Below are 26,907 nucleotides of genomic sequence, written 5' to 3' on the forward strand. Positions count from 1 at the left end.
AGGTTCCTAAGCATCGCAGAGGCGCTGGATCGCACAGGAGAGGTGAGCTCCAACCCTCAAGCGAGGGGAGCATCACCTGAGGCAGTACATACAGAAGGACTCCGTAACTACCACCTCCCCGGATGCGCCAAGCGGCCAGGCGGCCCCTCAGGGTGACCTGGCCGGATATCCATGATATTCCCTGCAGTGCTATGCCAGGTCTGACGATCAGCCAGGCTCCTCGGGAGGGGTGTGGGACGAGCAACCGCAGAGCGCTTGCTTCCCGCACGTGGAACTCACTCCGCGGTGGGTGTCGCGCCCTGGGGGGGGCGAACCCACGCGGCACGGCCGCCTGCCGAAAGCGTGTGATTGTGGCCAGAGCACAAGGCTGGAACTGAGCACTGTAAAAGGAAACTCACAGAGTCTGTTAGAAGACATAACCACCAGCAACATAACACCCATAAGCAGAAAGGGTTCCATACTCACCCACCCTCCTGTACTGGAGTCCCGCTTTACGGGGCGCCCCCTTTTGGTCCGGACCGTCAGTAAGGTGGTCACTATGAAAATAGGAACAACCAAAAACATAACAGGTCCAGGATAGGAGACTGTTATGTGAGAAACTTTCCACCTAACCACGATCAGGTGGAGCGCTGGTGGCTACAGGGGAATTAGGCAGGGGAGAAATGAAACAGAATTTTAAAACATCCAAAAGGAAGTGACAAACTCCTAGGTATCGCTCTGATCCGGACGAGAACGCTGCCCCGTCTGAATCACATCCCTCAGACCCTGCTTACCTCTTCGTGACCCGCGATTCCTCCTGCCCCTGCCCTCAGGCGGGGGAGGAGCGCGAGCCGCGACACTAGCCTTCTGCGCCCGTCTTCGATCCTGCTGCTGCGTATGATTTACCATTTAAGCAGGATGTATCCTGGAAGGGCTTAGATGGCAAAGAGGGAGATTTTAGAGAGGATGTTCCCCCACTGAGAGATAGCAAGCCAGCATCTCTTCTACAGGGGGCATCCTCTCATAGTCCTCGTGCATGCCATCGATATCAGCATAACTCGTATGCTGAAACCGATGGATGCGAGAGAAAAACGGCCTCTTCCATTCCTTTTCAACTTCTGCATGTAAGTCAGGCAAGAATGGGAGGCTCACCTGGGCTGCAGGCTATGGTCAGAAAAATAACACTCATCGAGTCTACCTCGCGACGTTACCTTTCTGGCACACTTCCATGGCAAGTTTATTTATTTTTATTTTAATTTTTTTTTTTTTTTTTTGCCGTGGCGCGATCCATAACCTCTAACAGCTCCCCATACGCAGAGCAGGAGAAATGAGCGGCTCAGCCTCAGCTTCTTCACCACTCTCAAATATCTCCTGCTCTTTCTGGGTAGAACCCAGCAGAGCACTAACTTCAGTGTCAGAAAGGGTTAATGACAACGCATCTTCCTCTCGAAGTTCGCTCTTGTTTGCCGCCGGAGAGTGTGAGAGGAAAGTCCCTCTCTAAACTCCTCAGCGAGATCCACCTGCGATCCCCATGAGCTCATTCTCCTCCGTGCCTCGGCAACGGCGGGTCCTGAGCCGCGAGATCCAGATGACAAACGAGAGCGGAGCTTTTCCACAGAAAAACGCTCGCAGTGCGCGCAGATTGCCCCCTCAAGGACATCGCGCGCGTGCTCTTCGCTCAAACAAGAGACGCAAAGACTGTGTGTTTCATCAGGTGTCAAATAACGCTGACATGGATGCACACACTGTTTAAACGCCTTGCTAGTGGATGCCATGATAACTATAATAGATCGCTCTTACCATTCTGGTCGTTTCTCAGATGCACGCTTCAAACAAAACAGTCAATGAAGACGAAGAAGATAAGTGACGGGTCCTACGGGCGCGTATTTATAGTCGCGCCGGTAGCGACGTCAGAGGCTGTCGCCAGCCAACACATTGGCGTTTTTCAAAAGTATGCTTCAGACACGGGTCACAACGAGGTGTTCCCCATAGTGTCCCTTCAGAGGACGCAGTTCGAAGTTCCCTTGACAGGGAACTGAAGAATCTGCAGGACCTTCAGGATTTTTCTGAAGAACGCTGCTCAGTTTAACTGTTCAGAACAAACAAGGGACTCATGCACAACCATCACAAAACGGAAAGACAGTCGAGGATCATCAGGTAACCACATAGAGTATTAAGAACCAAGGGTTCCCAAACTTTTGAGTGGGGTTATGTGGACTAAATGTTAATATCTTTCATGTACAATATCTTACTTAGGACAGTAGTAAATAAAAAAATGACATGCATTTAGTATGATCTCTCTTATTTTTTGAAAATTACTCATTTTCACAGATTCTGCAAAGGGTGCCCAAACTTTCAAGCCCCACTGTATACACACACACACACACACACACACACTTGTTCAATATTCCTTTTCTATTGAATATTTTATTTAAATAAATGTTGCTTACAATTTCTAAGTTCATTTGGACTTAATGTAAATATAAATGCTTATTACTTGAAACTACAGCAAAGGAGATGGTCAGATGTAGCCTCAAGATAACATAGGTGGATAATGTAGATAGAGGTGAATGTTGAAAATAAAAGGTGTACAATCAGATTTGGTTCACACTCAGCAGCAATGAACGTTCAGTCAGGTTTGCAGGTGAAGGAATTCTCTTCAGCGTGATCTCTCATATGGTTTTTCAGACCACATTCAAGACTAAAACTCTTTCCACACAGATGACATATAAAACATTTTTCTCCTGAGTGAGTCCTTGTGTGGTATTTCAGGCTTACTTTATGCGTGAAACTCCTTCCACATTGACCACATAAGATCCGTTTCTCTCCGGTGTGAATGGTCATGTGGTATCTACGGCTTAGTTCTGTTGTGAAGCGCTTTCCACATTGATCACATGCAAACCGCTTCTCTCCTGTGTGACTTCTCACGTGGTTATTATGAGTGTGTTTATGAGCAAAACTCTTTCCACATTGAGCACATGCAAACCGCTTCTCTCCTGTGTGACTTAGCATGTGTTTATTAAGACTGGGTTTATGAGCAAAACTCTTTCCACACTGAATGCAAGTGTAAGGCTTCTCTCCAGTGTGAGTGCTCATGTGGGAATTAAGGTTGCATTTATGTGAAAATTTCTGTCCACACTGAGAGCAAGTATAAGGCTTCTCTCCAGTGTGAGTACTCATGTGGGAACTAAGGTTGCCTTTATGAGTAAAACCCTTTCCACACTGAGTGCAAATGTAAGGCTTCTCTCCAGTGTGAATCCTCATGTGGACTTTCAGGTTTTGTTTTTGAGGGAAATTCTTCCCACACTGTGGGCAGATGAACAAGCTCTCTTCACTGTGAGTTCTCATGTGGTAAATTAAGTTGCCTTTATTTGTAAATCTCTGTCCACACTGAGAGCAATTATAAGGCTTTTCTCCGGTGTGAATTCTCATGTGAATTTTAAGGTTTCCACTTTGAGTGAAACTCTTTCCACACTGTTTACAGATAAAATGTCTCTCTCCAGTGTGAACTCTCATGTGGAGCGCAAGGTTCTGTTTTCGATTGAAACTCTTTCCACAAAGACGGCAGATTAAAAAACTGTTAGATTCCATCTTTTTTCCAATTTTTAAATCATGATCTTTCTCATTCTGCTTTTTCTTTTCCAAATCATTCAGCTCTTGACTCTCCTCAATCAGGTCTAGGAGAAAAAAAATACAAAAACAGATTAAAGCATCAAAGTCTACTGGAAAAAAAAGACTAATGAAAAAATTGTTACTTGTAATCTCAGTAACTTTGCTTTTTAACATTCAATCTGACAGTTATCAAACTCCTTGCGAAACAACATGACAAAAGTTTTATTTTTCAGCACATTCATTTGGACAGCATGAGAATTATATTGCCATTTGTGAACAAACATTAGCACAGTTTAAGTCTCATCCAGAGTGCGAATTAACCTACCATTATTGGGGTATTGCTCTGTCACTTCTTCTATGACCATCATGGTCCACTACCATATCAATCCCCACCGTGATCGCCAAGTGCAACGTGTTGACCACAGGTTTCACTGATGTTATGTTTGTTTTCAAATTCAGTTTAGTTTTAATTAGTTTTTAAAGTGTTTTTTTAAATGCTTAGTTTTAGTTTAGTTTTTGTGTTAGTTTTTGTCATCTTCTATACAGAATTCACACCCTATACAAATACCACAGCTGTATTTTTCACACACTATCCTAAATTTACCCTATACAGTTAATAGCCTACTCGATCTGGTTTGAAGCAGCAAAGATTCAGTGTAAAAGGAAAAAAAAATGACAACATTATTAAAAACAACATTATTTAATTTTTGAATCATACCTAATGTAGTGTTTTGACACCGACAACCACAACCAATAAGTGCATTTTACTTCAAACTTGCGACTAGCTAACTTTCTAAAAAAGGCTCAATCGCTTCTCAGGTCGACATTAACACACTGACAAAATTATATTCAGAATTTAAAATATTTTTATACCACTTTTTAATTTGTGATAAGGGCCGATGCTGGTCAAATGGGTTCCCTAAGCAGGACTGTATTGTTGTGCCCACCCTCCCTCAAATATTATGGAAAAAAAGCTACTATATGGGTAAAAACAGAAATGTAATTAAATAAAAAACAGTTACCTATGGATATAACTTTATTAATACACCTCTTAAACTCTGCAGACCCGGTACCGGGTCGAGATGTGACGTCATGGAAAATCCCTTTAATTTTTAAAGGGATGCACTGTACCCAGAGCCCCATATGTGGCACTGTTTGAAAGCTTATAATGTCTATTTTCTGCAGATATGCATCACTTTGACATATATCTTATTATAAGAAAGTTATTAACACTTCATTTAGACTACAACCCCCCTTCGGATTTGTATATTATTGAATATTCATATTTTTCATATCGCTGAAATATGACACACTTGTGCAAGTCATATATCAAATGAAAGCTCTCATTCCCAGGAATAAGGTTCCATCGTTATTTTTATTCTATTTTCGTCAAATATTCAACAATCGTCGAATGAATAACGAGTTATGGAATGGTCTTTTGTAAACAACAAGTGAAACATCAGAATATTTTCTGCGTGAGTTGCAGCAGATAGCGTAGATAGCCACAAACGCTATATCATCTTTTACCTTAGGTTCTCCTCTACAAAATGAGCCCATTTACAACGTTTTCTTTGGTTGTGTGCCTGAATAATCCCTTTCTATTTCTTGTATGTGCAAAACACAACAAAGTACAGTTATGATATTCAAAAATTCAGGAAAATAGTAAAACATTTGTTGATGCAGATGACATGCATATCAGCGGAAAGAGGACACTCAGCTTTCCGCTTATATGTCGCGAGCTGAGATTGGCCAATCAGCGGCTGAGATATTACAGTGTGAACGATTAGTGACGTGTGCAAAACAAAGACAGTACAGCAAGGACAAATCACAGCAGAGACGCACCACACAGCAGCGCGTACGGACTTGTTTGTAACTCAGAATATGGCTTCAAAAAAGGGAAAAGAGCCCCAAAAGAAGGTTTTTGTCGGACCAGAAGCAGTTTTGGAGGAGTTAGATCGCCTCACTGACACCGATTCGGAGAGCGACGCGAGCTTCGACTCGGTGCGCGAAGCAGCCTTCATTGATGGAGAGGATCCTGAACTAGATATGTAAGTAAATGTTTATACTCCATACAAATGTTTTTGAGATGTATCATGATTTGTTAGCATGATCTGTAATGTAATTTATTATCATGACCGCGCGTGCTAGTCGAATGCGCTTTGTTCTCCATTGCGCGTTACCCAGTGGCTATTATAACTTGGTTGTTTGTGTTCTCCGCAACTGGAAAACAATTGGAAACTGCTGTTCAGTTGTCTATGAGTTTAGCATTTGTATCGTAATTACCATGATCTGCAATGTAATTTATTATCACGACCGCGCGTGCTATTCGCTTTGTTCTCCATTGCGCGTTTCCCAGTGGCTATTATAACTTGGTTGTTTGTGTTCTCCGCAACTGGAAAACAATTGGAAACTGCTGTTCAGTTGTCTATGAGTTTAGCATTTGTATCGTAATTTATTACCATGATCTGTAATGTAATTTATTATCATGACCGCGCGTGCTAGTCGAATGCGCTTTGTTCTCCATTGCGCGTTTCCCAGTGGCTATTATAACTTGGTTGTTTGTGTTCACCGCAACTGGAAAACAATGGGAAACTGCTGTTCTATGAGTTTAGCATTTCTATTGTAATTTATTACCATGATCTGTAATGTAATTTGTTAGCATGACCGCGCGTGCTAGTCGATTGCTCTTTGTTCTTCATTGCGCGTTGCCCGCTGGCTATTATAGTTGTTTGTATTTGCCACAGCTGGAAAACAATACGAAACAACGGTTCAGGTGTCTACTAGTTTAGCATTTGCAAATGAAAACATTCGCATAAACTCTGTTTATTTGGTATTACAGACAGAGTTCATCGGATGAGGAGTGGGTACCTTCAAAAAGGCCAAGACACACAACCCATTCAGCTGCCCCAAGCACACCTGGGCCCAGCACCTCCCCCACCACAACTCCAACCACCACTCCAACCACAACCCCCACTTCTTCTGGGCTGCGCAGAGGCAGAGGTAGAGGTAGAGCTAGAGCTGGATCTTCAGCACAGGGGAGAAGTGCTCAGCCAGCTGCTGTTTCTGATGAAAGGTGGCATGATGTAACAGGCAGACGAGGACCCAGCTGTAATAAACTTTATGCCTAAGCATACTCCAGGCCCTCAGCTGATCACAACGGCAACATACTCCCCACTTGACCTTTTTCAGCTGTTTTTCACTTCCTCTGTTGTGGCGACAATCATAAACAATACAAATGAGTTTGCTGCAAAGAGGGCAGAGGCTGGAAAGAAATTCCTTTGGAAAGTCCTTACTGTGAAAGACTTTTTTACCTACCTTGGCATTGTAATCTATATGGGATTGGTGAACGCTAAGAACATTGCTGACTATTGGGCAAAGAAGGACATTTATAGTTTTCCATTCCCACAGTTTGCAATGTCAAGGTCGCAGTTCCAGGTGATTTCTTGCAATCTTCATCTTTCCAACATAAAAGATGATGAAGAAAATGCACAAAAGAAGGGAACCCCGGACTATGACAGATTATATAAAATACAGTATTGTTCAAAATAATAGCAGTACAATGTGACTAACCAGTATAATCAAGGTTTTTAGTATATTTTTTATTGCTACGTGGCAAACAAGTTACCAGTAGGTTCAGTAGATTGTCAGAAAACAAACAAGACCCAGCATTCATGATAATGCACGCTCTTAAGGCTGTGCAATTGGGCAATTAGTTGAAAGGGGTGTGTTCAAAAAAATAGCAGTGTCTACCTTTGACTGTACAAACATTTTTTTTTTTCTGGGATTTAGCAATCCTGTGAATCACTAAACTAATATTTAGTTGTATGACCACAGTTTTTTAAAACTGCTTGACGTCTGTGTGGCATGGAGTCAACCAACTTGTGGCACCTCTCAGCTGTTATTCCACTCCATGATTCTTTAACAACATTCCACAATTCATTCACATTTCTTGGTTTTGCTTCAGAAACAGCATTTTTGATATCACCCCACAAGTTCTCAATTGGATTAAGGTCTGGAGATTGGGCTGGCCACTCCGTAACATTAATTTTGTTGGTTTGGAACCAAGACTTTGCCCGTTTACTAGTGTGTTTTGGGTCATTGTCTTGTTGAAACAACCATTTCAAGGGCATGTCCTCTTCAGCATAGGGCAACATGACCTCTTCAAGTATTTTAACATATGCAAACTGATCCATGATCCCTGGTATGCGATAAATAGGCCCAACACCATAGTAGGAGAAACATGCCCATATCATGATGCTTGCACCTCCATGCTTCACTGTCTTCACTGTGTACTGTGGCTTGAATTCAGAGTTTGGGGGTCGTCTCACAAACTGCCTGTGGCCCTTGGACCCAAAAAGAACAATTTTACTCTCATCAGTCCACAAAATGTTCCTCCATTTCTCTTTAGGCCAGTTGATGTGTTCTTTGGCAAATTGTAACCTCTTCTGCACATGCCTTTTTTTTAACAGAGGGACTTTGCGGGGGATTCTTGAAAATAGATTAGCTTCACACAGACGTCTTCTAACTGTCACAGTACTTACAGGTAACTCCAGACTGTCTTTGATCATCCTGGAGGTGATCATTGGCTGAGCCTTTGCCATTCTGGTTATTCTTCTATCCATTTTGATGGTTGTCTTCCGTTTTCTTCCACGTCTCTCTGGTTTTGCTCTCCATTTTAAGGCATTGGAGATCATTTTAGCTGAACAGCCTATCATTTTTTGCACCTCTTTATAGGTTTTCCCCTCTCTAATCAACTTTTTAATCAAAGTACGCTGTTCTTCTGAACAATGTCTTGAACGACCCATTTTCCTCAGCTTTCAAATGCATGTTCAACAAGTGTTGGCTTCATCCTTAAATAGGGGCCACCTGATTCACACCTGTTTCTTCACAAAATTGATGACCTCAGTGATTGAATGCCACACTGCTATTTTTTTGAACACACCCCTTTCAACTAATTCAACTAATTGTCCAATTGCACAGCCTTAAGAGCGTGCATATCATGAATGCTGGGTCTTGTTTGTTTTCTGAGAATCTACTGAACCTACTGGTAACTTGTTTGCCACGTAGCAATAAAAAAATATACGAAAAACCTTGATTATTCTGGTTAGTCACATTGTACTGCTATTATTTTGAACAATACTGTAAAACCCCTCTACACAGAGATTGTTTCTGCTTGTAAGGCATATTTTCACCCCAATAAGCAGCTATCAGTGGACGAGCGCATGGTTTCTTCGAAAGCAAGGATTGGCCTGAAGCAATACATGAAGCACAAGCCCACCAAATGGGGCTACAAATTGTTTGTCCTTGCAGACTCCAACTGTGCATACACTTGGAACTTCTTTGTTTATGAAGGAAAATCCTCATCAGAAAGTGGGAAAGGCTTGAGTTATGATTCTGTGATGCAGCTTCTGGATTTCAACACTCTTGGTCAAGGCTATCACATTTTCATGGACAATTTTTATACAAACCCAACCCTTTTTTCTGATTTGCTGATGAAAAACACACAGGCATGCGGCACCATATGTCCAAACAGACAGGGCTTCCCTAGAACCAAGGAAAATGACCTCAGCAAAAAGGCCAAAAGAGGGGAAATCCGGTGGATTCGAAATGGGAAGCTCCTTTTTGTGAAATGGATGGACACCAGGGAGGTCACCATGTGCTCCACAATTCACAAATCCTTCAATGGTGACACTGTAAATCGTCGGATAAGGACTGCAGAGGGTGGTTGGAGAAGGGACCAGGTTCCTGTTCCGGTAGCCGTTTTGGAGTACAACAGGTACATGGGCGGTGTTGACCTCTCCGACGCTATCATTGGTTACTACAATGTACTACATAAAACAAGAAAGTGGTACAAAACTTTCTTTTTTCATTTTATTGACATTGCTGTTGTGAACAGCTATATTCTACACAGCGAGCTGTCAAAGCATCAAAATAAGACCCCTCTGACCCAAAAAGTATTCAGAGAGCAGCTTATTTCAGAACTAATCAGTGGAACCACAGCACAAACGACCTCATCACATGCAGCTGCATCCACATCACATGCACCAGCCCAAAAGTGCCTGCCGGAGTATTTTGGCAGTGATGCCACAGCTGCCCGGAGAGTCTGTGCATTATGCAAAAAGGAGGAAAAGAAAGTAAAGACTCCCGTATACTGTGCTAAATGCAACGTTGCACTCTGCTTGGTATCTTCACGCAACTGCTTCAAACGCTGGCACACCGAGGGACACTCAGACTAGTTTTTTTTTTATATAAACCAAAAAGTTCTTCAAGAGAACTTTTTTTTTCTTTTTACGTTTGAACAAATATGTTTGCACAGTTTTATTTTTTGTAGTATTAGTTTTATTTTATAATTTTGCACATTTTATTAGACTTGTTTTGTTTTCAGAATTTGAGGCAAATGTTTGCACATTTTTTATTAGTAGTATTATTAGTATTCATTTTTTACAAATTTGAACAATTTATTTGACAGTAAGGTCAGTATTTGTTTTTTTTTTTACAATTTTTGGTAAATGTTTGCACTTTTTTAGTAGTATTATTAGTATTATTTATTTTATTACAAATTTGCACAATTTATTTGTCAAGGTCAGGTTTTGTTTTTATAATTAGGTAAATGTTTCCACGGTTTTTTACTTATTTTCTAAAACACTTTTTATACAATATTTATATTTGAAAATTGCTCTTTTGCTGTTGAATATTGCTTTTTTTTTTACTAATTCTTTATATATTTGTTTGAAAAATGTTTGATTATTGAAAAATAAAAGTCAAAAAGTACCACTGTGTGTCATTGCTCTTTTTTATATACCGATTATGATTCCTTCTGAGAAGAAAACTTGAATATATGAATAAAAGCCCTGGAAAGTCATGTTGCTATTGTTATCAACAAGTAAAAGTATGATTTCTGTGGTAAGAGGCTTTGTAATACATTGTTATTGCACTTTTGACAGGTGGGGACTAGGTGTCTTGAATTAGAAAAAAAGTGTATTTTACCACCCTTCAGTTGAATAAGATTAATTATTGCATAAAACATGATAAAGACAAACATCTTTTTTCTAGCGTCTACTGCCATCTGCTGGTAACAACCAGAACTACCTGCAGTTTGATAGAGCACACAAGGGCCTGAGTTATCCGCGTTCAAAGACAGTGTTTAGAAAAAAAAATAATAATATCTCCTTGTATTGAGGTGGTTCATCATATGAAAAACAACATGAATAATATTTGTCACAAACAGCAGCTTTTTATGTAATTTCAAAGGGTTTTCTTTAAAATAATATAGAGATATTCCATTTATTCCACTATATGTAGTTATGGGGATACTTCAAATTTGGGCAGGCAGAAATTGTATACAAAAAGGGTATTATTCCTTCCTTCAGTTGGAATAGAATAACTTTTGCATAGATTATGATAGAAACAAATTTCTTTTTTCCTCTATTAGCTGACATGTGCTGGAAACACAAGAAATAGGTCTGAAGCTGCTAGGCCCTTCATTTCCTGAGCTATGCAATTTCAAACTTCAGCTTATAATAAAAAAAAATCAAAAAGCACCTTTTTTCCCCCTATTTATTATAACACAGACAACATATAAAATCATTTTTATCCATTTCAACAGTGTTTTATGTAATTTCAAAGGGTTTCCTTTAAAATGATACCAAACTTCTGCATTTACACCTCTGCATGTAGGAATGGGAAGCTTTTGAATTTGGGTAGGAAAAATCCAGGCGGAAATCCCCAAAATAGCATTTGTGCTTATACAGGTGTCTAATAATTGTTTTTATAATCTCAAGCATGGTTTATTTTTGTAAGGGTTGTGGTGTCCACGTGTTTTTTGTCGAAGAAAATTATAGAGGCTGTGTCATCTATAGCAAAAAGGTGGCCAAAAATGAAAGATTAAGTGAATATTTGAATTAAATGTCAGTAGCCTAAACAAGGATTTGATTGTCCTGTACGTGTAGCAGCAGCAGTTACTTGGCCTTTGGCTCCCTTTGCAGGCATTTGTAATAATGTGTACATGAATTGTTTATTTTGTATTAGCCTACATTATGTATTTTAACAGTGTTATTAACCTGTTAACTGTCACCCGTCCACTCTGTGGGACGCCTACATTTACTTCACTATATTAATATTAAATCTAATCTAATTTTGACAAACTATATATCGTTGGAAAGGTCTAAGACTCCCAAATATATATTTTACCAATTTTTTTTGCAAAACATTATGTAGGAAAAGTAATAGATTAATTTATGACAAGAGTGCACCCTACTTTATAACTTTTGACCTTTGACCTTTGTTTAAAAAAGAAGACTTCTTTGTTGCCTCGTTCTCTATCACATTTTAGAAATCATCAGAAGTTATATATCGACTGAAAACGTAAAATCTCAAAATTCATCCTTTAAAGTCAGACATTGCATTTCCATGTAAATGGTACATCATCATGTTACAAAATATTTTCATTCATGAATTATAAAAATGTAAGTTTGGATCGTGAACTATAAAGTCAATGTTCAAAAATGTGAGTGACAGTTAAGGGGTTAACCAATCATTATCGCCTCATTGTTTTTTGTATAATGCATTTTAAGTCATTTTAAAGGCCATTGATGGTGTAGGTCTATTTTTATAACCCCCCACCCCCCCACCCCCCAAAAAAAGATCTTAATACTTGTGTAAATTTTTAACTGAAGAAACAAAACATGGTTAATTTCCAGTTACCAAGGCTACAAGAATGAGGATTTTTGGTGTTATTCTTGTTAAAACCATGGTTGATTGTTAAGGGAACCTGGAAAGTCAGAGGGAATATTAGATGCATTGGTGGTGGTGAAACTATTTCGATAGTAAAACTTGTTAATAATAATTTGTTAATAAAAGTTTCACAGGATTGTGCCTGGAAGTGATGCACGTGCTTGGTTTTTACCTTTAACAAATGACAAACATTAAATGTGTGTTCTGGAAATGTTTTGTTTTGTTAATTTGGCATTGATAGCATTAATCTTATTTAGGTATCCTTTTATAGTACAATGATCAAGGTAGCATATATAGTCCATAGGGACACTGAGTTCTTTGTGTAACCTGTGCACATAACTGCTTTAGGCTGAAAAACTACTTCTAAAGAGGAATCATGTACCAGGAAAAATTTGTTCTGAGACAGTCCGTACCAGGGAGAGGTGCATGAGATGTACAATACTGCCTACAGATGCAGTGTTTATGCAAGTGGTACACATTGAAAAAACTGTTTTAGGACAATGTAAGGTTGCGATAAAAACTGGGATAAGGAATAGGTGGCAAGAACCAACATGTATGATGGCCCACAGCCACATAATTTAGAACCTGCCAGACGTGAGAGAGGCAAATGAGGAATTGCCAAGAACTGATGGCCATCAAAGCCAATTAAATGCATGGTCCGAGGAGAATGAGTGGAGAGTTGGTGAAGTGTTCTGGTGAGTTGCTATCATTTAACAATGCAGCAATGAGCACTGGAGCTAGTCTACGAGCAGCAGTGCACAATAACGACACACACATACATATACATTATATATATATATATATATATATATATATAATTTATTTATTAATTTACTTTTTGTTTTTTTTTACTGTCAATGGATAGTGTCGGTAGAACTGGTAAACGTTGTCTTTGTCATCTAGAAATAGAAGGCATCATGCTAGCTACATGGGCGTTTCTAAGCGTTTATCTCTTCCTCCGGTGAAAATGTTGTTGCAAACATAGCCGCGTCTCTGTCACTGTGTTTGGCATGTGCTTGTGTGGGTGCTGTCCCATGGAAACTGCATTGGAAAGCTTGTGCTGTACAGAAGTGAGTGCGATTTGGTCGATATCTATCTATCTATCTATCCGTCCGGCTATATATATATATATATATATATATCTCTCTGTATTTATCTATTTATCTATAATCTGAATACTCTCGTCTAATACTCGTCTCTCTAGTCACTCTCAATGCTCTCAAGGCGGGCTTTGGTAAATTCTGTCCCCAACGTGACGTAATGCAGTGCATTGTGGGGGAAAGGAGAATTGTTGCAAACCGCTGTAGTAAGATAGTACGTACTTTTTCGTATTAAATTCCGTTTTGTGATAACCAACAACATAAAATACAATGGATAACAGTTTAAATGTTTATTACCAACAAGCAAATTGCACAAATTCATTGAAAATGTAACCCTGCAACACGGCCTTTAAAGCAATACAAAACTCTGTTTGGTTTTTCATTCTCAGTCGTCCCCTCGGAGGGGAGGGTCTGTGTGTGTATGTGTGCACGCGCGCACATATGTAAGAGACGCATGAGTGACAGAAAGACGGAGGGAGAGCAGGGAAAGGAAATGCAGCTGAATGAATACACTGCGTGTTAGAACGAATAACGTAAAAAAATTAAAGACCTTGACAAAGACGACTAAGGACATTTACTCTATAATTTTATTTTAGTAAGTTTTGCCAAACACACGTTACAGTTTAAGCTAAAACTATGAACTATGGTCTTATCTCACATCAACTACGAAGCCAGTAAGATCGGCCTATGTATCAGCCTGGAAAAATCAAAGATCATGAAGATCGGACCTACAGCCGTGCCAGTCATCACTGTAGGTGTGATATCTGGAATCAGATCGGCAAAGCTTTTCGATGCATCCAGTACATCTGAAGCCTGTTTTATAAAAGACAATCAGAAAGGTTTGAATAAAAGTCCAAATTCAGACTTGAAATAACCTAACATGAGACTACGCTTTCTACACAAGATTTTCCAGGTTTCAGCGTTCTCGCTATTATACACTAGGGGGGCGCTATCATGCACTAACCCTTTAATATACTAAAAATTTCTCTTATAGTACAAAGGGCTGTGCAATATTGAAGAAAAATGTGATAACTTTTAAAATGAATGCTATTCGATATCTGATATGATAATGCTTTAATTCCACATGCTAATATGAAACCCAACTGTTACTGAGTCAGTTCTCTGAACTTAACCATAACCATTCTCTGAACCATAACTACGTAGTGTCATATATATATATATATAACACAGTGGTGTGAAAAAGTGTTGGACCCCTTCCTGATTTCTAATTTTTTTGCATGTTTGTCACACTTTGTTTCAGATCAAACAAATTTAAATGTTAGTCAAAGATAAGTAAACATAACATGCTGATTTTAAAATATTTTTTATTATTAAGGGAAAACAAAATCCAAAACTTCATGGCCCTGGATTAAGAAGTGTTTGCCCCCCTGTTAAAACTGTGGTTTATCACACCCGAGTTCTATTTCTCTAGCCACACCCAAGCCTTATTGTATTACTGCCACACCCATTCAAAATCAAGAAATTCTTAAATAGGACCTGCCCGACAAAGTAGACCAAATGATCCCCAAGATCTAGACATCATGCCGAGATTCAGAAACAAATGAGAAAGTACCGTATTTTTTGGACTTTTTTTGTCAAAAATACGTCATGATGAGGAAAAAAAACATATATAAGTCGCACTGGACTATAAGTCGCATTTATTTAGAACCAAGAGAAAACATTATCATCTACAGCCACGAGAGGGCGCTCTATGTCTTCAGTGTAGACTACAGGAGCAATGAGCAGCATAAAGCGGCATCTCGCGGCTGTAGACGGTAATGTTTTCTCTTGATTCATTTCTCTTGGTTCATGTCAAATTAATTTTGATAAATAAGTTGCACCTGACTATAAGTCGCAGGACCAGCCAAACTATGAAAAAAAGTGTGACTTATAGTCTGGAAAATACGGTAATTGAGATCTGTCAGTCAGGAAAACGTTATTAAGCCACACAGTTTTTGGACTCCAGCGAATCACAGTAATAGCTATTATTCACAAATGGCAAAAACATGGAACAGTGGAGAACCTTCCCAGGAGTTGCCGGCCAACCAAAATTACCCCAAGAGCACAGCGACCACTCATCCAAGAGGTGACAAAAGACCCCACAACAACATCCAAAGAACTGCAGGGCAGGCCTCACTTATCTCAGTTAAGGTCAGTGTTCATGACTCCACCATAAGAAAAAGACTGGGCAAAAATGGTCTGCATGGCAGGATTCAAGACAAAAACCGCTGCTCAGCAAAATGAACATAAAGGGTTGTCTCAGTTTTGCCAGAAAACATCTCGATGATCCCCAAGACTTTTGGGAAAACACTCAGTAGACTGACGTGACAAAAGTTTAACTTTTTGGAAGGTGTGTGTGCCATTACGTCTGGTGTAAAAGTAACACCACATTTCAGAAAAAGAACATCATACCAACAGTAAAATATGGTGGTGGTGATGGTAATGTGAAGGTCTGGGGCTGTTTTGCTGCTTCAGGACCTGGAAGACTTGCTGTGATAAATGGAAACATGAATTCTGCTGTTTACCAAAAAAATCCTGAAGGAGAATGTCCAGCCATCTGTTTGTGACCTCAAGCTGAAGTGAACTTGGTTTCTGCAGCAGGACATTGATCCAAAACACCAGCAAGACCACCTCTGAATGGTGGAAAAACTAAATGAAGACTTTGGGGTGGCCTAGTCAAATCAAAAGAACCGAAAACAACAATGAGGAATCGATTCCCATCAATTCCATCACCAGGAATTGGAATCGATTCCAAAAATTGTGGAATTGAACAGCCCTAGCGCTGTAACAGACTCATTGCAAGTTCCCATAATAATAAAAACCTTCATTTAAAAACTGCATGGTGTGTTTACTTGTGTTACCTTTTACTAATATTTACATTTGTTTGATGATCTGAAACATTAAAGTGAGACAAACATGCAAAAAAAAAAAAAGAAATCAGGAAGGGGGCCAACACTTTTTTCACACCACTCTGTGTGTGTGTACACAACTATTATATATATTTATATATATATATATATATATATATATATATATATATATATATATATATATATATATATATTAGGGCCGGGACTCGATTAAAAAAATTAATCTAATTAATTAGAGGCTTTGTAATTAATTAATCGAAATTAATCGCATTTTAATCGCATATAAATATTTGACCTGAGAACAGTGAGAAGTAATTTTTTTTTCCACAGGGATTTATAGTATACCATTGAATAATGACTGAATACATAAGCTTAAGCAACAAAATATTGTTTATTTTTGTTAAACCAAGTCTAGCAGACCAGTGCAATTTTTGCCATGAAGTGTAGCAATAGCATATTTAGAAACAATTTAGAAATAGTATGTTTCAGAAATTCAGGAAGCTTATAGGTGCTGGAACCTTTTGTAAACTGTTTTTTAAGTAAAACACAATACTGTCAAGTACATTCAGAACATTGGAAACACTGACTATTAGAAAACATCTCTCTGTTGCTTCAGAGGCCATAACATACTAAGTCCAACTCTCAATAACCTTAGCCAAAACAATAAAGAGTTCAACATAAACTGCCAGTTGCACCAACAAAATAATAAATAGTTCAACATAAAGTGTAAAGTCCACGCTAGCTGCTATATGTTTTGCGTCGAGGTGATACTTGAGGTTCGATGTGCTGCGATGATATGCGAACGCTAGTTGGTGCTGCAGTATAATCGGTCCGCCGAAACTCAACCAGTGAGAAACGTTCCGCGGTGCAAAAATAAGTTATTAAAAATGCGGGAATTTTTTGTTGTTGTAATTAATTAATCTTAATTAACGCGTTATTTTTTGTGTAATTAATTAATCTCAATTAACGCCTTAAAGTCCCGGCCCTAATATATATATATAGTTGTGTATGTATCAAAAGCTCCTGTAAAACCACAACAAATTCCTTGTGTTTGCACTTGGCGAATAAAGCTCATTCTGATTCTAATTTAACTAGCATACATGTTTCACTTTTTGTGAGAAGAAAGCACCCCTACAACAACTTCTCAAAGTGAACCGTAGTGCTTTACTCTAGCATTTCATAAAAATGTAATTTTAACTTTAGTGTGAACATTTTAACGCTAGTTTAGGAATGAATAATAAAAAGGAAAAATAAAACACAGCTTAGTCTTCACTCCAGTAACTCACTGATTCTATTTCAGATTTTTTTTTAATTCTATTTCTTTTTTTTATGTGACAGGGCTGTAATGCTTTTGAGGGAACGGTTTAATATTCACTAAAAGGTTCAAAGCAAACCACAAGGTTGGACTTTAAATTCTTCCCTAGCATTTCTCCATTCCACCAATGTGACGGGACAGGCCTGAACGAACCGAGCAAAATCATCTACATCCAAAATATCTTTCCACAGAATCACTGGTTTGGAGGATGAAAAGACAAAAATCACTTTGTGACGACAAATCATGAACATGAATGACTTTCATTGTTTTCAGTTCAGAAGTTGATATTGGGAAGTTAACAACAAAGTTCATATTTATGTTCTTAATTGGTTTTATTTAATGCATGACATGTACGAATGGAAGTTGGATCTTCTCAGCTTCTCTTGAAGGCAGCATTCGTATTTGTCTGGTCATGTGATCTCAACATGTTTTACAAATGAATCTCCATTTCAGACGAAACCACTCAAATTTGGACACTCACAAAACACTTTTTAAATATATAGACTGACATTTTAATCATTCAATGAGAATGAAAACCAACCTGTTTGTTCCCCAGTCTCTTCTTGTTTCAGACTGAATACTTCTTCTATCCTGAAGTCTTCACTTTCCTCTTTAATGAACATCATCTTGATAATCGTGTATGGATCTCAGGTTCTTCACCTGGTAAAATAAATGATCAGTAGATTACAGTCGTTAGATTACACTTCAATTACTTTATTTGCACTTGGTTGGCAAAAATAGTTTGTAGTTCTTGTAGCATTCACAGTTTAGTCGTGAGCATGCGGTTATTTGATGCAAGACTATTAATTGCTTCAGGGCTGCTCTGAATTAAATTTTAAAGATCAGAAATGTTAACAATCTCATGTCAGAAGAGAGAAGAACAGAGACAAATATAATTGTATAATTATTATTTCACAGAAAGAGCTACTGTAATCTATATTAAGATGAAAACGCTCTAATCTTTCTTTCAGATGATTCTGCATCACTTTTTTCATTCATGTGTTTTCTATAAAAATGATTCACAATATCGAGAGAGAAATGAGAAGCAGCTTTTCTTTTACTCAGTTACTGATGCGCTTAACTCGAGCAAATAACGAATGTCAGATAAATCACTTCAGTCTCACATTAAACAATAAATAAGACTTTTTACATCGTTATCGTTGACTTAAAAACTCTGAAAGGGAAAAACAAACCTTTCAGCCGAATCACAGACGGAGGAGCGAAGCACAGCCTTATGACGTCACAGCACCCCTCCAAAATAAAAGTTCAAACGCCAATGACAAGTGCTGGAAATATTAACAGACAAACAATAAAACTCATGTTCAGAGTTTTATTATTTTTTAAATATATGTTTAAAAACACGTTGTCTATGTGTGCTCTGAAAATAACTGCTAAAGAAAGATTGTGCAGCACATCTATTAGTATTTAATTTATGACTCTGTCTAAAAGGAAAAACAGTAATCTATATCAGCTTTACCAATTAAACAATAAATAGGTAATGAGTTATTAGTTATACAAAATCAGAAGTGAATTTTTAAGTGAATCTGACACAGATTGTTGTTTCCACTTATTACTCAATTTCAGTTATTAATGCAGTTCTTATATTATAGTGTTTCTAACAATATATTGAACTTTTTAATAATATTACAGTATTTTTATTAATATAACATTAAATATTAAATATCTACATATGTATACTACGTGTACTAGTATATAAACTGTATACTTTTTATCAACAAATTTGAAAATTATAATAAATTTAAGACTTTTTTGCTGCAAAATTGGTTTATGGCAAGGCAAGTTTATTTATATAGCACATTTCGTACACAATGGTAATTCAAAGTGTCTTACATAAAAGAAAGTAAAATAATCATTTAAAAAAAGTAAAAATTAAAATTTACAAAAAATTAAATTATTTAAAAACGTTGGAAAAAAAAATAATAATAATTATTATATATATATATATATATATATATATATATATATATATATATATATATATATATATATATATATATATATATATATATATTTAAAATAAATTTAAGACAGTGCAATCATTTTGGGTTGCATTAAATACAGTGCAATCAGTTCGGACATCGCACAGTGCTCATTCAATAAATGCACAACTAAACAGATGAGTTTTGAGTCTAGATTTAAAAGTGACTAATATTTCAGGACATCTGATCTCTTCAGGAAGCTGATTCCAACTGCGGCGGCATAGTAACTAAAGGCAGACTTCCCTTGTTTTGTGTGAACCCTTGGTATTTCTAACTGACTTGATCCTAGTGGTCTGAGTGCTCTGTTAGGTTTATATTCAGTGAACATATCTGCAATATATTTCGGTCCTAGGTGACTTATATACAGTGTTGGGTGTAACGCGTTACAAAGTAACGCGTTACTGTAATAATATTACTTTTTTCAGTAACTAGTAGTGTAAGGCATTACTCGTCTGAAAATGGTAATATTATTACAGTTTTCCCAAGCTAGTTACTTGCGTTACATTTGCCAGTAGCACCTTCATCACACACAAGGCACACAACACAGAGAACAGAAGGGAAGGGAAGGAGGGCGTGAATGGAACAGTGATTGGTCTGGGTTTGGCACGAGGTATCATTTACCATCACTGATTGGTCGACAGCCGGCAGCAGAGCGGCACGCTCAGACAGATGGGGAAAAATGGAAGCGTCAACAACGGCAAGCTCTTTTTCAGAGGAAGGTTCCCAGCAACAGAAAGCTAGTTTCGACGGGTGGAGATTCAGTAATTATTTTGTAGGAGTGCTCCGATCACGATCGGCCGCTCGTTAATGCGCATCTCAGTAAAGCCGGTTCTCTAAAGCGGTTTATTCCATCAGGTGCGTGAACCATATGTTCATACAACCGTGCCAATAAACGCTGAAAATGAACTGGATTTGCGCATCTTCTCAGTTAATAACGGCTCTGTGTAGTAACAGCTGCTCTATGTGAAATCACGCACCTGATGGAATTAACCGCTGATTAGAGAACAGGTGTACTGACGAGCAGTAATATAAGTGAGTTGTGTAACAGTGATTTATGTGACTTCAATTATTTCTTATTAAACTGAAATCGAAAAGTAAAAACTATTTTTTGGAAAAACCACATCCTGGTGTTAGTCTTCATATGCTGCTGAATAGTGTTAACACGGATATAGAAAAATAAGGAGTGCAAGAGATTGATTCCTAATGTCAGTTTATTTTTAATTAATACTACAGTAGTTCGGTTCCCTTTACATCTTTAACTACCCGTTAATTTATCAATTGAATGGGTGACCTATCCTCATTAATAGAGCAAACATTTGCCCCCCCCCCCGAGAGAATTGGCAGGAGCCGCCACTGATAAAGACCCTAAAGAACACTCCTCCTTTGTATGTTCTCCCTCCATCTGATGCATCTCAGGCAATCATAGAGTAATTAAGAAAAAAAGATGTAACTAGTAATATAACTAGTAATATAACTAGTTACTTTCTCCAGGGAGTAATAAAGTAAAGTAAGGCATTACTATTTTTGAGAGTAATATGTAATATGTAATATATTACTTTTTTGAGTAACTAGCCCCAACACTGCTTATATACGAGTAAAAGTACTTTAAAATCAATCCTAAATGTAACTGGAAGCCAGTGTAAGGACCTGAGGACTGGTGTGATATGCTCAGATTTTCTGGTTCTAGTCAGAATCCTGGCAGCAGCGTTCTGGATGAGCTGCAGCTGTACAATGAAGATCATTTTTCCAATATGAAATTCACAGAGAGATTTTTTAACAATTCTCACTAGCATTAAATGCACTGAAATAAAAAAAGTCATGGTCATGGTCATTTTGCTGGAGTGGTAAAATCTTTAATTGGATTTCTGCATCTGTGAAAAACTAAGATTCACTGGGGTGTCACTAATTTCACCTTAACAGTTTATGTATGATAGTCAACATTTCATCAATTTAAACTAATAAGTTATTTGACTTTGTAAGGTATAAAATGAGGTCTTTGTACACCTGGAGTCAGTGGTTAAGTGATGACTCAAAACAAAACATCTAATTCTTGCAATGTTTTTTAGATGATAGTATGCTGATTTAGTTACTGCTTTGTCATGACTACTGAAACTAAGGTCTGTCTCCAGAATCACACCAAGATTCCTGACTTGATTTTTAGTTGTTTGACCCATAGAGTCAATGTATGCATTCACCTTGAAAACTTCGTCTTTGTTTCCAAACGCAATGACTTCAGTTTTTTCCTTGTTTAATTGAAGAAAGTTCTGGTACATCCAATGATTAATTTCATCAATACATTGGCAGAGGGAGTCCTTAGGTGCATTTCCACTGTCGGGCCAGTGCGAGCCAGGGCTTCAAACGGGCCGGGCGGGGCTCATAGCCTCGGGGCAGTTACAATGAGCCCAGCATAATGCAGCGTTTTGACTGTCGGGCCTGAAGCTCCGCTGTGCTACACTAAAACCATCCCTTTACACGTCATGCAACCTCATCATTTCATCAACAAAGATAAGTTGTCAGAAAATTAAGAAATAAATCACTGGAACATGTGCGATCACAAAACAAACATGATAAAAGTGGCCGTTTGTTTGCATGCTTTGTTAAATATTAAAATTCAAAAGGATTGATGTTTTACTATAAAATAAGTGATACATTGATCATAATGAATTAATTTATCAGGACTCAAAATTAATCACACAGAAATAAATGTATATCTATTTTATTTATTTACATTTAACTGTTAAGCATTATGAAAATAGCCTGCTTATTCAGTCAAGTCTGTTTCTGTTTATTTGTAGCCACAGTATCCTATACGTCACATTTAGAGTGAATTATAATATCTCTATTTTTATAAAAGCTCCCAAACAAAAAACATTATTATATTTTTTATGATAGGCTACACTGAGCTAAACTCTCGAGACGAGAAAGGTAATATAAGTTACTAAATAAATACACAATTGTGATAGAGAATAAGAAGCTGACGTCTGATTTCTTCAAGTGGTCACTTTTACCATGTTTACTATGGTAATGTTAATGTTTAGCGTGCAAAGTAAAAGTCTTTTACATCGCTTATAAATATTTCTTCCTTTTTTAGTGATTATAATCCACATCGGATCAAGTTATTTCAAACACTTGCTGTTGACTAAGAGTGAGTATTGAGCTAAACTTATTTGAAGTATTTAATACTGGTGTTAAAGCTGTTATCTTTCTGAAATGATCTTCAGCGCAGAGCTCTCCAGACACGGAGAAACCCCGCCTTTGTTCATAACCACTCCTCTAACCCGAATCATTCGATGTGACCGTATCTTCTTGAACCAGTTCACCAAATTTTTTAAACGGTTCACGTCTCCAATAAGCATTAATCCGCAAATGACTTAAGTTGTTAACTTTTTTAATGTGGCTGACACTCCCTCTTGAGTTAAATCTACTGAGCCCCTAAAGGGTCATTCTGGTGGAAAAAAATCAGAGTGAGTGAAAAAATTTCGGGTGGGAGGAAAAAATTTTTGCGATCTCTCGCAAAACTTTTGCTTTCCCTCGAGAAACTTTTGCATTCTCTCGCAAAGATATTTGCGTTCTCTCGCAAAACCAGCTGAGTTCAGACAAACACTTCCTGTTTACTTTACAGCTTGTAGTTTCATACAGCTCCATAAGTCCACAATGGAGCGGTTCATAGAGTTTTGTTTTGAATTCGGAGAAATAGTCAGTGCATGCTTATTAAGGCACGGTTTTGGGACATAGTAAAATGCTTAATGTAAAACACTGTGTGACGAGAGCTGAGGGAACGGAGCGAGGCCGGTGGAGCACCTGCGCCATTCACCGGTAACGTTATCGAGTCCCGCGGTAGCTTCGGAGGAGGGACTGATGACAGTGTTGGACGAGAGAAGACCATGCTCAGACTTTATTTTGGGTTTTGGTTCTGTTTGTGTGCGACAGTCGTCCACGAGAAAGGGCTGTCACGCTCTTTTAGGTATATTGTATTATTAAAGTTTGTTTGAATGTTCGCCGGTTCCTGCCTCCTTCTTCCCGTGACTATGAACGTTTGTTACACACTGGATGACTAAATTCAGTACACACCTTATTAATAAAGCATACAGACAAATAGCCAAGAATATGAACGTAACCCAGTAAACTACACTTTAAGCCTAGGCTATCCATAGAAAGAAAATGCTTTATTAATGGACTAATTAGTCCATTATAAAACAGTCACAGTGGTATAAAAAGGCAGAATTTGGTATATATTTTATTAATAAATTATAGGCTACATGAAAGCAGATAAGCCCAGAAGAACAGCAGTGTTTTCCATCCATAAAGAAAACACTGCTTATTGAAGTGGAAAGAAATATCTTTGCGAGAGAACGCAAAAGTTTTGCGAGAGAACGCAAGTGTTTTGCGAGAGAACGCAAATATCTTTGCGAGAGAACGCAAAAGTTTTGCGAGAGAACGCAAATATCTTTGCTAGGGAACGCAAATATCTTTGCGAGGGAACGCAAAAGTTTTGCGAGAGAACGCAAATATCTTTGCGAGGGAACGCAAAAGTTTTGCGAGAGAACGCGAGTGTTTTGCGAGAGAACGCAAATATCTTTGCGAGAGAACGCAAAAGTTTTGCGAGAGAACGCAAATATCTTTGCGAGGGAACGCAAAAGTTTTGCGAGAGAATGCAAAAAATCTAAAAAATATTTTTTTCCTCCTACCCGAATTTTTTTCACTCACTCTGATTTTTTTCCACCAGAAAGACCCTTTACGGGCTCAGTATAAATCAAACCAATATCCCGGAGTAATTAATTTACTCAAACAGTACAATGACTGAACTGCTGTGAAGAGAGAACTGAAGATGAACACCGAGCCGAGCCAGATAATGAACAAAAGAAAGACTCGTTCTCGAGTCAAGAACCGGTTGCATCGGTTTTCGGATCACCAGTAGTTCTTTCAGACAGTTAAATTCAATAAACCAGTTGAAGAAAACAGTCCACTGGTTCTTTTGCGCTCAACCTATTGACTTCATTTGTGATGATTGCCCTTGATTCAAGCCTTCGGTTTACCTGGGCACATAAAATTAGCTCAGAATCAATCACCAAAACAATCAGTTCGGTTCAGACGCTCTGTGTGTCGGTCTTCAAATTGAATCACACACAAGCAGTATCATCAGCTCCTCGGTTCTCGAATCGGACGAGTCCGACAGAAACAGTTCTGTTGATGATGTTTTTCTTACCTTTCTGGACATGGACAGTATACCGTATGTACACTTTCAATGGAGGGACTGAGAGCTCTCAGACTAAATCTAAAATATCTTAAACTGTGTTCAGAAGGTAAACGGAGGACTTACGGGTTTGGAATGAAATGAGGGTTAGTTATTAATTACATAATTTTGATTATTGGGTGAACTAATCCTTTAATGTACATGTGCAATTTAATATAGCTATGCATTTTGAAAACATAATTTAATTATTATTAAATAAGGTACTTCAGAAATGTTTCCCATATGTTGTTGAGTTATAATGTCAACATCTGAAACATACTAACCTTCTGACCTGCATATGTGGCAACAGGAAAGACATCACTCGTTCATACTTCCACTCCTTGACAGTGCCACCAGTAGAACCACTAGGCATTTTCTTTAGTTTTTTTACTTCATACAAAAGCATCTCTTAACCATCTCAATTCCCACTTGCATTCAGTCACTGAAATAGAAATTCCTTGGCACAAGAGAAAGTTTCAGCAGCCTAGCATTTCAATATAGGCTCAGAATAAGCACTGTGGCTGAAACTGTGCACATGGCATGCAGAGCAGTTGAGTTGAAAAAGATGACCTCACAGTTTCCGAAACCAACAGAGGAAATGTGGTGAAATATTGCTTCAAAATTTTGTGAGAAATGACATTTTTCCAAATTGCATAGGTGAAACAGTAAACACATCACCATAGTGTCATCAGCACAATCAGGGCGCTTGTGTTTTAATTAGAAGGGAACATTCTCTATCGTTCTTCTCGCACTGGCTGATGCTGAGTACCGATTAACTTTTCTACAAGTGGGTGACTTTGAAAGAACAAGTGATGGAGGAGTGTATAGTGGTTCAGCACTTGGATGAGCAATGGAGGACAAAAAGTTGTCTGTGCCTGCTGACTGCCCTTTGCCAGGGTCTTTTACCTGGGAGGCAAATTCCACAATGACGATACATTTTTAACTACAGATTGTCTCGGGCACCGATGGTTATCGAGTGTGCATCCAGATGGAGGTTACTCAGTACCAGTGTTTGGAATAATGGTGTTTAAAAGAACGGCGTTAGGTAACGACGTTATTTTTTCAGTAACGGGGTAATCTAACTAATTACTTTTCCCGTCGTTACAACGCCGTTAACGTTACTGAACGTTAAATGCGATGCGTTACTATGCATTGATTTAATAAACTTTGCAATCCGAACGCACCCCTGGCTCATACAGCGAGTGGGGAGGTGGGTTAATGACGAGATAAGCGGTTGTGATTGGCTAAGGCAGAGTCATGTGTTTCATGGTAGCCAATCAGAGCCAGTGTTTTTACACACATGCCGGCACACGCGCCAGCAGCGCCAAACACACACACACACACACACACACATGCAACAGCTACACAGAGATTCGCAGCAGCAGCAGAAATGGCGAGTCAGGAGCAATCAGATGAAAAGTTGGCATTTTCAAGGTGGAGATATAAGCAATACTTCAAATTAATTGTGGTCAAAGGCAAGAACGTGCATGTAATGTGTACATGTAATGTGTGACACGCATCTACAAAGCTAGTGGCCAAAAACACTTTTCTTGCAAATATAATACTTGAAGTGCAGGATAAAACTCTTGCTGTCTGTTGACGTGCAATAAATATCGAAAGTTATGTACGAACACCTGTCTGTTCTACTCATTTCAACTGAAAAAAAAAAATCTCTGACATATAGCAACTTTTTTTTTTTTTTTTTACAGTAACGCAAATATTTTCTTTCCCTGGTAACGAGTTACTTTTATTATAGAGTAATTCAGTTACTAACTCAGTTACTTTTTGGAACAAGTAGTGAGTAACTATAACTAATTACTTTTTTAAAGTAACATTCCCAACACTGCTGTAAAGGCACACAAACATGTGGGCGCTGTGGAGGAGAACATGTCAATGGTGCATGTGGAACTGGGCTGCAAGAAAAGTGCTTCAACTGTGGAGGAGCGCATAGTGTTGGGTATAAGGAGTGTGAAGCCAGAAAGAGAGCAGTTGAAATCCAGCATGTTAGGGCTGAAGGACAACAGTGCTCAGTACAAAGATGAATATGAAGCCATCGAATGCTGAT

General features: G+C 38.3%; 1 protein-coding gene across 1 annotated transcript; it reads right to left on the bottom strand.

Annotated features, from left to right (window-relative positions):
• Positions 1-2,386: 2,386 nt before the first annotated feature.
• On the bottom strand, positions 2,387-18,855 carry LOC113047470 (gastrula zinc finger protein XlCGF8.2DB-like). The gene is made up of 3 exons (XM_026208856.1): positions 18,803-18,855; positions 18,151-18,269; positions 2,387-3,656 (listed from the first exon to the last, which is right to left on the bottom strand). The coding sequence occupies exons 2-3, from the start codon at positions 18,233-18,235 to the stop codon at positions 2,608-2,610; spliced, it is 1,134 nt and encodes a 377-aa protein (XP_026064641.1). The 5' UTR covers positions 18,236-18,269; positions 18,803-18,855; the 3' UTR covers positions 2,387-2,607.
• Positions 18,856-26,907: the final 8,052 nt, after the last annotated feature.

This window comes from Carassius auratus, chromosome 28 (genome assembly GCF_003368295.1).
Source record: "Carassius auratus strain Wakin chromosome 28, ASM336829v1, whole genome shotgun sequence".
Classification (NCBI taxonomy): domain Eukaryota; kingdom Metazoa; phylum Chordata; class Actinopteri; order Cypriniformes; family Cyprinidae; genus Carassius; species Carassius auratus.